The sequence below is a fragment of the Aquarana catesbeiana genome, linkage group LG08 (assembly GCF_042186555.1).
Source record: "Aquarana catesbeiana isolate 2022-GZ linkage group LG08, ASM4218655v1, whole genome shotgun sequence".
NCBI classification, from domain to species: Eukaryota; Metazoa; Chordata; class Amphibia; order Anura; family Ranidae; genus Aquarana; species Aquarana catesbeiana.
The window spans coordinates 169388486-169401146 of record NC_133331.1 but is presented as its reverse complement, the minus strand read 5'-3'; the positions used below and the strand labels follow the sequence as shown (position 1 = coordinate 169401146).

General features: G+C 45.6%; 1 protein-coding gene across 1 annotated transcript in view; it reads left to right on the top strand.

Annotated features, from left to right (window-relative positions):
- The window catches only part of CDH23 (cadherin related 23), a 1935615-nt gene that overhangs the window by 1837883 nt on the left and 85071 nt on the right, over positions 1-12661 (top strand). Inside the window, exon 51 of the mRNA XM_073596703.1 lies at positions 3936-4055. Coding sequence (XP_073452804.1) covers positions 3936-4055 — 120 coding nt within the window. The remainder of the gene's footprint in view (positions 1-3935; positions 4056-12661) is intronic.

Here is a 12661-nt window from a genome sequence, read left to right as displayed (position 1 = left end):
TAGAGGTTTGTTTTCCCCTGGAGTTCAGTTTTAAAGGCTAATACCGCGTACACACAGTCGGACTTTTTGACCGGACTGGTCCGACAGACTTTCCAGCTGACTTTTGACTGATTTTTTACGGACTTCCGACAGACTTTTTAACGAACAGACTTGCCTACACACGATCACACCAAAGTCTGACGGATTTGTACGTGATGACGTACACCGGACTGAAATAAGGTAGTTGATAGCTAGTAGCCAATAGCTACCCTAGCATTTTTGTCCGTCGGACTAGCATACAGACGAGCGGATTTCTGGGTCCGGTGTAGTTATGACGTAAAGATTTGAAGCATGTTCCAAATCTAAAGTCCGTCAGATTTGCGACTGGAAAAGTCAGCTGAAGGTCAGGTGAAGCCCACACACGATCGGATTTGGTCAGACCAGTCCGGTCGAAAAAGTCCGACCGTGTTTACCCGGCATTAGTTCACCTTTTGCTGGACATTTTCTTTACCTAAAAAAGAAAACAAATGCAACCACCACGTCTAGGGACTGGTAAGCTGTAATGTATTAAAGTAGATCTTTACTCAAAAAATGAAGTTCAGCTGATTCACTCTCCCCTACCCCCAGGTTTATTATAGGGGGGAGGAGGGGAGCGAGGACCGATTTGTATCGGTACCTGCTTCTACTTCCGCATTCCTAGCCTAGGAGAGGATGACATCCCTTGCTCCACCACCTCCTCTCCTGTAGACTCCTGGGAATGTCACATGTCCCAGGAGGCTGCAAGACCATTCAAAAAGTGCTGTGTGAGCTGGCCGTGGATATTTCATAGCACATTACATACCATGTTATATAGCCCATTAACGTGCGTTATGTACTTTGTGCACTGGTGCGCAGTGATGTTAGAACAGGAATGGGCAATCCCCAAACTGTTCCCACAATGTTGGGAGCATGAAAATGTCCAAAATGTCTTGGTATGCTGACGCCTTAAGAGTTCCCTTCACTGGAACTAAGGAGCCAAGCCCAACCCTTGAAAAACAAGCCCACACCATAATCCCCCCTCCACCAAATGATTTGGACCAGTGCACAAAGCAAGGTCCATAAAGACATGGATGAGTGAGTTTGGGGTGGAGGAACTTGACTGGCTTGCACAGAGTCCTGACCTCAACCCGATAGAACACCTTTGGGATAAATTAGAGTGGAGAGTGTGAGCCAGGCCTTCTCTTCAAACATCTGTATGTCTTCAGCTTTCTACACTCTTTAGAATGTGCACTTTGTGTTAGAAATGTTTCTTCCTGTTTCAGCAGTGGGAGGGGAGTCTGGCACACACTGTGTGAGAGCTGATTGGAGGAAAGGCCCACAACCCCACCTCCTCCCCCCTCCACATAGGCAGAAGAAGAAAGATACTTGCAGAGCTGTGCTGTGAATAGACCAGCTCTCTGCTTATCTATTTATAGCACCCACCCCGACACAAATTTTCAGTTGTTTTTATCTCCTGTGTCGGAGAACTTGTCAGAAGTTATCATGCTGATAGCAGAGGAACGGAGCAGCAGAAAGACATGAGACATAGGACTTTGGAGAGAGATAAGTAAACACTACAGATATATGTGCCCAGGTCAAATTTCATGAATCGGGTTTACATCCACTTTTAGTAACGCAGCCACAGTTTTTCTACAATTAAAGTGGTTTCATTGCAAAAAGGGTTTTTTACCTTAACCACTTCAATACCGAGCACTTTTACCCCCTTCCTGCCAAGGCCAATTTTCAGCTTTCAGAGCTGTCACATTTTGAATGACAATTGTGCAGCTGTGCAACACTGTACCCAAACTGCATTTCTATCATTTTTTTCACACAAATAGAGCTTTCTTTTGGTGGTTTTTAATTACCACTGAGTTTTTTATTTTTTGCTAATTAAATTAAACATACTGTCACTAGTGATGTACAGTGGCATCATATAATGGGTGAGGTGGTGATCAGGGACACTGACTGGTGACAGTACGAAAAAGAAAACAAAAAATAATAATTTTTTTTTATTATATTTTTTTTTACAGTTTTTTTTAACACACTGACCAGAGCAATATATTATTACCACAGTAACATTGTACTTCTCTGGGGAAGTGATCAGTGTTTTTGTTTTTTTTCCATATTATGTTTGCATAAAGGAGTGCATTACATTGCTATATGCAAGTATTTTACTGAATGAAATTGATTCATTCAAGTTGTTTTGTCGTGATTAGTTGTGATTGGTCAGAGCTAATCACATGGTACAGATGGGTCGCGATTGGCCCAGTCTGTATCATTTGATCACATTGAACAATCACAGCTAGCAACACAATTGTATACACTGGATGGCTTAAAAGAAAGCCATCCATTGTTTACAACTGCCATATGACCTGTTGTGATTGGTTACAGCGATCACAGGTTATCGGCAGTGGGCGGGTATGTTGAACAGTCATGGGGTGTGTCTGGTGGATGCAGCTAGTGACAGATCACGGTGCCCCGCAATCCAGGAGGACTTCATATGATGTCCGCCCAGATCGATGAGAGGTTCCCACCAGCATCATTATGCCAAAGGGCGGGCGGGAACCGGTTAATGCATTCCCTGTTTTGCCCCTGGCTCTGCCCCTGGTTCTGCCCCCACCCCCTCAAATACTTACCTTCTGTGTCAATCCAGTGCTGTGCCTGTCTCACAGGAGGATCGGCCAACGGAATCAAAATCAGTCAAATCCTGTGAGCAGAGAGTAGGGGGAAGGGCCGAGCCACTTGTATGGCCTGTACCTTATTACTATGATACTCAAAAAAGAGCTGTCATTGTTTTTCTAGAATTGCATAGGTGTGGCCTTGAGTACACAACATGGCTCCTTGTAAATTTGTGTAACTCAATTTGAGCCACAGTTTGATTTGAGTTGGACATGCCTGGCCTAAAAGTAAAGCTGCTCTAAGCACTACTAATATCTCAAATGGCCGTATAACACAATCCAGTTTGAATTTGGGTGAAATGTGTGTGGCTGCACCTCTTTCTTAGAAAGTCTGTATATAGCTGCATTTCCTCTTAAGCAGATCTGAACCAAGACAAATAAAACTAACCCCATAATGCAGCGGGGGCTTTTTTATTCTGATTTGCATATTGGCAGCCAACATAATGCTTGGAATTATAAACAGAGATACAACATTGTTAAAGAGTAATTCTACTTTTGTTGAGAAAAAAAAACAATTCCTTCTGGGTGATCAATGTACATTGCAAGGATTTTAACAAACGTTGTTGCAGAATCCTACCTGTTTCTGCTCTGAAGAAAAAGCTGTTTGTTGTCTGCAGAGTGAATCTGAATGGGGACGACGTTTTCATTAGTAATCAGTTAAAGCACTTGCAGTGCTCCAGTGAGAAAAATGCAGGCTCTGCATCCATTTAGATGTGATTAATGCTTTGTGAGTGTCTCACCAAAAATGAACATTTTGTTGCAGAGGGTGTCTAAAATCTGACTTGTATATCAGTTCAGATTTCTGTGAAAATTAGTGAACCAATTACACTAACAGCAAATTCCATTTCTGGGAGTGTTCCTCCAGGTTACCATATTGCATTGAATTTTACAAAAAAAGAAAAAGTAATTTTTAATAACATTCAATTACAGTATGGCTTGTGTAGCAATTGTATATGCTATATTTTTTTTTATTTGCTATTTTTTCCCACAAAAGTGAAATTACCCCTTAAGGCTGTCATGTACTAAACTAGACCCGCAAGTAAGGTAGTAATAAAAGTGTTAACTGGGTATGTAGCATTTAATTAGTTCAATTGTGTGTAGACCAACCTCATCCTACTATTCTCTTAGACTGAAACGATAAAATAAACTACCCCACTTTGTACTAAGTATAGGCCCCACAGGTGAAATACAAATACCCTTCTCATGTACAAATCAGAAGGGTAAAAATTCTAACTTTATATGTATTGTGTGTAACAACAGGGAGACATATACATCCTTTCCCCACTGGACAGAGAGAAGAAAGATTACTATACCCTTACAGCCATTGCCAGAGACAATCCTGGAGACATTGCTAGCAACCGCCGAGAGAACTCTGTGCAGGTAATATTACAAATTTTTGCTACTGCATATAACAAACATTATAGTGTACGTACAGTGGATATAAAAAGTCTACACACCCCTGTTAAAATGTCAGGTTTCTGTGGTGTAAAAAAATGAGACAAAGATAAATCATTTCAGAACTTTTTCCACCTTTCATGCAACCTATAAACTGTACAACTCAGTTAAACAACAAACTGAAATCTTTTAGGTGGAGGGAAGTAAAAATAAAAAACTACAAAAATATTGTTGCATTAGTGTGCACACCCTTAAACTAATACTTTGTTGAAGCACCTTTTGATTTTTTCTTGTCAAATTTGTTTTATTAGGTTTTAACAAATGATACAATCAGGTTCAGATGCAACAATAAAGAAATAACAAGTACAATTGTGAAGATAGCTCCAAGACACAATATAAGATAAAATATACTCTATATTTCAAAAATAGGCATAGTAATTAAGAGAATTCGTTCTTAAAAGTGTTTGGGAAGGCTCGAAATCCAATATAATAAAAATTAGTATTAAACAAGAGGTTATCGATCTTCAAAAATCACACATAGCATAAACATGAAAAATGTATTGGGAGTTCTATCTAGTATATGAAGCATATTAGAGCTCAAAATTATAATGTTACAAATATATTGTTGTTACCTGGACCAAGAGAGAAAAATAAAGGGAGAAAAAAGTTGGCAAATGGGAGAGAAAAGCATAGGGAGAGACAAAAGGATAAAAATTAAGAAAAGGGAGGCAAAGGGGGAAGAAGGAGGAGTATGATCTTGTATTAAGAGATGTATGGACTCCAGAGAGAGAGATATCATTTTGCCCCTGTACAAATCATCAGACCTCAATTGGAATATGCATTTCAGTTTTTGGCACCGGTTCTCAAAAAGAATATCGGGGAACTGGAGAAAGTGCAAAGAAGGGCAACCAAACTGATAAGAGGTATGGAGGAGCTCAGCTATGAGGAAAGATTAGAGGAAAGGAATCTATTCTCTCTTGTGAAGAGGTGATTAAGGGGGGATATGATCACCATGTACAAATACATAAGTGGTCCATATCGTAAACTTGGTGTTGAGTTATTCTCTTTAAAGTCATCACAGAGGACAAGGGGCACTCTTTAAGTCTAGAGGAAAAAAGATTTCATCTCCAAATACGAAAAGGTTTCTTCACAGTAAGAGCTGTGAAAATGTGGAATAGACTCCCTCCAGAGGTGGTTCTGCAAAGCTCAGTCGATTGCTATAAAAAAGGTCTGGATTCTTTCCTAAATGTACATAATATAACTGGGTACTAACATTTCTAGGTAAAGTTGATCCAGGGAAAATCTGATTGCCTTTTGGGGGATCAGGAAGGAATTTTTTCCCCTGCTGTAGCAAATTGGACCATGCTTTGCTGGGGGGGGGTTGCCTTCCTCTGGATCAACTGTGGTTGTAGGTTTGTGTATATGGGATTGTATTTATTTATTTTTGGTTGAACCTGACTAACTATGTACCTAGGAAGTATAAGAACAGGAATAAGAATAAAATAAGAATAAAAATAAGAATAAAAAAAGAATAAGAATAGGAATAGTCCCTGGGGTAGAATACAACTTCAAGCACCAGACACACATATAAGAAGTGTAAGTATAATTATATGTTACCAAGGCATCAATAAGGATTCATCAAAATCTGGGGGTAAATAATGTTTAAACCAAGGATGCCAGGTTTTCTCGAATATACAGATTTTGTCATGAGTGATAGCTTCCAGGGCTTTTTTTCTCAGAGAATAGGTGCAGGAACCCACCCTCCCCAGTCAACTCTCCGCCCCCTCACCCCCCCAACTCCACCCCTATTCCCGCCCCCAATACTGCCATTCCTTGGGAAAGAGAAGTAAAGTGTTCTTTACCTTCTCCCTTCCTTTTCCACAGCTCACCTCCCCATCCACAGGTCACCTTCTCTTCTCTTGTCCACAGCTCACCCCCCCCCCACACACACACACACACAGGTTACCTTTCCCTCCATGCACAGCTTACCTTCTCTTTTCAGTTTACCCCCTCCCCTCTCCACAGCTCACCCCCTCCTCCCTCTGGTCACCTTCTCTTCTCTCGTCCACAGTTCACCCCCCACAGCTCACCTCCCTCCCCCCACAGCTCGCCCTCTCCACAGTACACCTCCCCCCACAGCTCACCCTCTCCCCCTTCCTCTCCACAGTTCATCTCCCTACAGCTCACCTCCCTACCCCCACAGCTCACCCTCTCCCCCTTCATCTCCACAGTTCACCTCCCCCCACAGCTCCCCCTCTCCCCCTTCCTCTCCACAGTTCACCTCCCTATAGCTCACCTCCCTCCCCCCACAGCTCACCCTCTCCCCCTTCCTCTCCACAGTTCACCTCCCTACATCTCACCTCCCTCCCCCCACAGCTCACCCTCTCCCCCTTCCTCTCCACAGTTCACATCCCCCCACAGCTCACCCTCTCCCCCTTCCTCTCCACAGTTCACCTCCCTATAGCTCACCCCCCTCCCCCCACAGCTCACCCTCTCCCCCTTCCTCTCCACAGTTCACCTCCCTACAGCTCACCTCCCTCCCCCCACAGCTCTCCCTCTTCCTCTCCACAGTTCACCTCCCCCCACAGCTCACCCTCTCCCCCTTCCTCTCCACAGTTCACTTCCCTACAGCTCACCTCCCTCCCCCCACAGCTCACCCTCTCCCCCTTCCTCTCCACAGTTCACCTCCCCCCACAGCTCACCCTCTCCCCCTTCCTCTCCACAGTTCACTTCCCTACAGCTCACCTCCCTCCCCCCACAGCTCACCCTCTCCCCCTTCCTCTCCACAGTTCACCTCCCCCCACAGCTCACCCTCTCCCCCTTCCTCTCCACAGTTCACCTCCCCCCACAGCTCCCCCTCTCCCCCTCTTCCTCTCCACAGTTCACCTCCCCCCACAGCTCACCCTCTCCCCCCTCTCCAAGGTTCGTCTCCCCCCACAGCTCCCCCTCTCCACAGTCCCCCCCATAGCTCACCCACTCCCCCCTCTCCACAGTTCCCCCCACAGCTCACCCTCTCTCTCTACAGCTCACCCCCCTCCCTCCACCCACAGGTTACCTTCTCTTCTCTTGTCTACAGTTCACCCCCCTCACAGCTCACGCTCTCCACAGTTCACCTCCCCCCCACAGCTCACCCTCTCCACAGTCCACCTCCCCCCACCCTCTCCACAGTTCACCTCCCCCCCACAGCTCACCCTCTCCACAGTTCACCTCCCCCCCACATCTCACCCTCTCCACAGTTCACCTCCTCCCACAGCTCACCCTCTCCACAGTTCACCCCCCCACCCTCTCCACAGTTTACCTACCCCCCCACATCTCACCCTCTCCACAGTTCACCTCCCCCCACAGCTCACCCTCTCCACAGTTCACCCCCCCACAGCTCACCCTTTCCCCCCTCTCCACAGTTCACCTCCCCCCCACAGCTCACCCTTACCCCCTCTCCACAGTTCACCTCCCCCCCACAGCTCACCTTCTCCACAGTTCACCTCCCCCCCACAGCTCACCCTCTCCCCCCTCTCCACAGTTCACCTCCCCCACACAGCTCACTCTCTCCCCCCTCTCCACAGTTCACCCCCCCCCCACAGCTCACCCTCTCCCCCTCTCCACAGTTCGCACCCCCTCAACCACAGCCAGCTCACCCCCTCCACCCCCACATTTCACATTACCATGCACAGTCCCCTCCCCTCCTCTCCACAGTTCACCTCCCCCCACAGCTCACCCTCACCCCCCTCTCCAAGGTTCGTCTCCCCCAGAGCTCCCCCTCTCCACAGTCCCCCCCATAGCTCACCCACTCCCCCCTCTCCACAGTTCCCCGCACAGCTCACCCTCTCTCTCTACAGCTCACCCCCCCCTCCCTCCACCCACAGGTTACCTTCTCTTCTCTTGTCTACAGTTCACCCCCCTCACAGCTCACCCTCTCCACAGTTCACCTCCCCCCCACAGCTCACCCTCTCCACGGTTCACCTCCCCCCACCCTCTCCACAGTTCACCTCCCCCCACAGCTCACCCTCTCCACAGTTGACCTCCCCCCCACATCTCACCCTCTTCACAGTTCACCTCCCCCCACAGCTCACCCTCTCCACAGTTCACCCCCCCACCCGCTCCACAGTTCACCTACCCCCCACATTTCACCCTCTCCACAGTTCACCTCCCCCCCACAGTTCACCCCCCCACAGCTCACCCTCTCTCCCCCCCACAGCTCACCCTCTCCCCCCTCTCCACAGTTCACCTCCCCCCCACAGCTCACCTTCTCCCCCCTCTCCACAGTTCACCCCCCACAGCTCACCCTCTCCCCCTCTCCACAGTTCACCCCCCTCATCCACAGCCAGCTCACCCCCTCCACCCCCACATTTCACATTACCATGCACAGTCCTCTCCCCCCATCCACAATTCCCCTTTTAACCTCTGTCAACATATCACCTCTGCACACCCCCCATCCACTGCTTACACCCCCAGTCCACAATCACCTCTGCACTCCCATCCACAGCCTATCTCCCCTCCTCCACATTTCACTTCTGCGACCCCATCTACAGCTCTAACTCTCTACAACCCCCCATCTTCCACCTCTGCACCCCAAGCCCCCCCCCCAGCACTCTTGACCCTGTATACATTTCCCCTGCTCACAACTCTCACTTTGCACAATCTAACCCCGCCAACTCTGACCTCTGCAGAACATCCACAACTTCAGTCTCTAATCTCTGCACAACCAGCCCCCCCTTCCTCCCCCTTTCCCTCCACAGCTATCTCGCCTTCATTAGAGCCATGCTGAGCAGACTTCCGTTCTGTCAAATCAGGGCCCCCCCCCCTCAGCTCACTGTTCAGTCTCCTCCGTGCAGCTCCGCCTGTCAGATCAGTAGATCAGTGTAGCACAGAACCGAGGAGGAGTTTCAGAGAGCTCGGCTCCGTGCTACGCTGATCTGACAGACAGCAGGCGGGGAGAGCTGCCTCTGAAATCCAATCAGTCAGCTGTGGATGGAGCACATTCCCTGGATGCCTAGCATATTACAGAGGCTGGTGGAGGAAGTGAATGGTATAGAAAACTTCTTCTACCGGCTTCTGTTCTATGTGACAGACTGCAGAGGAGAGGGCTGCCTGAGGTGGCGGAACTGCGTTCCGGCAAGTTCCGGCAGAAAAAAAGCCCTGATAGCTTCTATTTTGGCATAGATCGTAGCTTAGGTTAACTCTGTCTTTGGTTTCAGCTAGTATTAGTGTCTGTGATTTCCAGGCTTTGGCGATGGTCTGTTTCATGGCTGTTGTGATTTGTAGAAAGAGTTTAACGTTGGATAGGGTAAGGTTAGCCGATTTAAAATTTAGAAGTACCATGGAGGCATCAGGAGAGATGGATTCCTAAAACAGGATAAAAAGTTTATGGAATATTTTCTTCCAAAATGTTTTAGCTACCGAGCAATCCCATCAAATATGACAATGTGACCCAATAGCTGTGCAGCCTAGAAAACAGGATTCCGGGTAGCTGGGAGTATATTTCGCTATCCTGGCAGGGACCAAGTACCAACGTGGGAGTACTTTATAATTTGTTTCTAATGCGACCGTGTTTCGTTTACCAACTTAAGCCCAAGGTCAGCCTCCCATTTAGTTGTATAAGTAGGTGGTTCAGCCTCAGGTTTAGCAATGAGTTGGGTGTAGAGCAGTGCTTCTCAACTCCAGTCCTCAAGGCGCCCCAACAGGTCATGTTTTCAGGATTTCCCTCGGATGAAATGGCTGTGGCAATTACTAAGGCACAATAATGCAAAATAATGGATAGCCTGAAAACATGACCTTTTGGGGCACCTTGAGGACTAGAGTTGAGAAATACTGGCATAGAGAGTCAAAATCAATCCTTTTACTTGAAGATCATGTTTACATATGTCTTCAAATCGAGTTAAATAATCAAGTCTAATGCCCTGTACACACGATCAGACATTCCGACAACAAAATCCATGGATTTTTTCCGACGGATGTTGGCTCAAACTTGTCTTGCATACACACGGTCACACAAATCTTGTCAGAAATTCCGAATGTCAAGAAAGTGGTGATGTACAACACGTACGACGAGCTGAGAAAAATGAAGTTCAATAGCCAGTGCGGCTCTTCTGCTTGATTCCGAGCATGCATGGAACTTTGTGCGTCGGAATTGTGTACACACGATCGGAATTTACGACAACGGATTTTGTTGTCGGAAAATTTGAGATCCAGATTTCAAATTTTCTGTGACGGAAATTCCGATGGAAAATGTCGGATGGAGTCTACACACGGTCGGAATTTCCGACAACAAGCTCCCATCAAACATTTTCCGTCAGAAAATCCGACCGTGTGTACGGGGCATAACTCCGCCTTGGATATATGTAGTAAAAATGTTTTTTATCTGAAGATATCAGAATAGTTCAGATTTCGGAAGTCCATGGTTTTCACATAAAGTGGGGAATAATTTGATTGAGGTGGAAGACATCAGTTCATGGAGTCTAGTTAAATTGGATGCGGACCATGCTCGAACGGAAGCAGGGGCGATCCAGGCAGGGTAAAAAAGAGGGTTTTTTAAAAATAATTAAAGTGGGACATGTGGGGATTGTAATCCATTTGTTTAAATTTGTACCAAAGGACAAGAAGATGTTTAGTAATTGGGTTGGTAAGTTTTTTGCGATCTGATGGATGCAGCCATAAAAGGTTAGTCAGAGATAATGAATCACAATCCACAGGTTCTAACACTGCCCAAAGAGGGAGCACCTTTTGATTTTATTACAGCACTCAGTCTTTTTGGGTATGAGTCTATCAGCATGGCACATCTTGACTTGGCAATATTTGCCCACTCTTCTTTGCAAAAACACTCCAAATCTGTCAGATTGCAAGGGCATCTCCTGCTCTTCAGATCACCCCACAGATTTTCAATCGATTCAGGTCTGGGCTCTACTGGGCCATTCCAAAAATGTAATCATCTTCTGGTGAAGCCATTCCTTTGTTGATTTGGATGTATACTTTGGGTCGTTGTCACACTGAAAGATGAAGTTCCTCTTAATGTTCAGTTTTCTAGCAGAAGCCTGAAGGTATTGTGCCAATGTTGACTGGTATTTGGAACTGTTCACAATTCCCTCTACCTTGACTAAGGCCCCTGTTCCAGCTTAGGAGAAAAACAGCCCCAAAGCATGATGCTGCCACCACCATGCTTGACTGTGGGTATGGTGTTCTTTTGGTGATGTGCAGTGTTGTTTTTGCGGCAAACATATCTTTTGGAATTATGGGCAAAAAGTTTTACCTTGGTTTCATCAGACCATAACACATTTTCCCACGTGCTTTTGGGAGACTTCAGATGTGTTTTTTCAAAATTTAGTCAGGCTTGGATGTTTTTCTTTGGAAGAAAAGGCTTCCATCTTGCCACTCTACCCCATAGCCCAGACATATGAAGAATATGAGAGATTGTTGTCACATGTACCACACAACCAGTACTTGCCAGATATTCCTGCAGCTCCTTTAATGTTGCTGTAGGCCTCTTGGCAGCCTCCCTGACCAGTTGTGCCATATTTTCTCCACTTGATGATGACTGTCTTCACTGTGTTCCATGGTATATCTAATGCCTTGGAAATTCTTTTGTACCCTTCTCCTGACTGATATTTTTTATCAATGTGATCCCTCTGATGCTTTGAAAGCTCTCTGCGGACCATGGATTTTGCTGTAGGATGAGACTAAGAAAATGTCGGGAAAGGCCTACTAGAACAGCTGAACCTTATTTGGGGTTAATCAGAGGCACTTTAAATGATGTCAGGTCTATACTGACTACTATTTAACATGGGTTTGAATGTGATTGTTTAATTCTGAACACAGCCACATCCCCAGTTATAAGAGGGTGTGCACACTTATTCAACTACATTACCTTTGTTTTTTATTTTTACTTCCCCCCTCCCCTAAAAGATTTCAGCTTGTTTTTCAACAGAGTTGTACAGTTTATAGGTCACATTAATGGTGGAAAAAGTTCTGAAACTATTTATCTGTGTCTCATTTTTTTTACATCACAGAAACCTGACATTTTAACTTTTTATATCTACTACGTGTCTGAAATTATTGCTATACAGCACTGTGTTGTGGATATAGAAGATGACAGTGTAAATGTGATATGTTTGCAGGGGTGATATGATAACTTTTGAATGAACATTTTTCTAGTACCTAAGGTAGGTTAATAATATACCTCCTACCAAAAAAAGTATAAAAAATTAGCCTTCATGCACTTGCTTCCTTCCCTTATTTCTTTTTCCTATGGTTAAGCCCCTATGGTTAATCCACACTTTATCTGAATGAATGCAAACCAATATCAGATTTTAGTTGAAACTGAAACTGCGGCTCCTGATCCCTCCTATAAAGCAAATAATCTGCCAAATCAGTGTTATTTTATTGTTTAGTATTCTTGATTAATTTCATTAATTAATTAATTAATTAATTAATTTTATTAATTTCCTGAGAGCACGGGGGGCACCTGAGAGCATGGTGGGAGCCTAAGAGCACTAGGTGGCAGTAGAAAGAAGCTGGATAGGAGAAGCGGCTGCATACACAGTAGAGGAATCCATCTCTTTATTTTTCTCCTACAGCCTCTGAATGCCCACGGGAGGGAG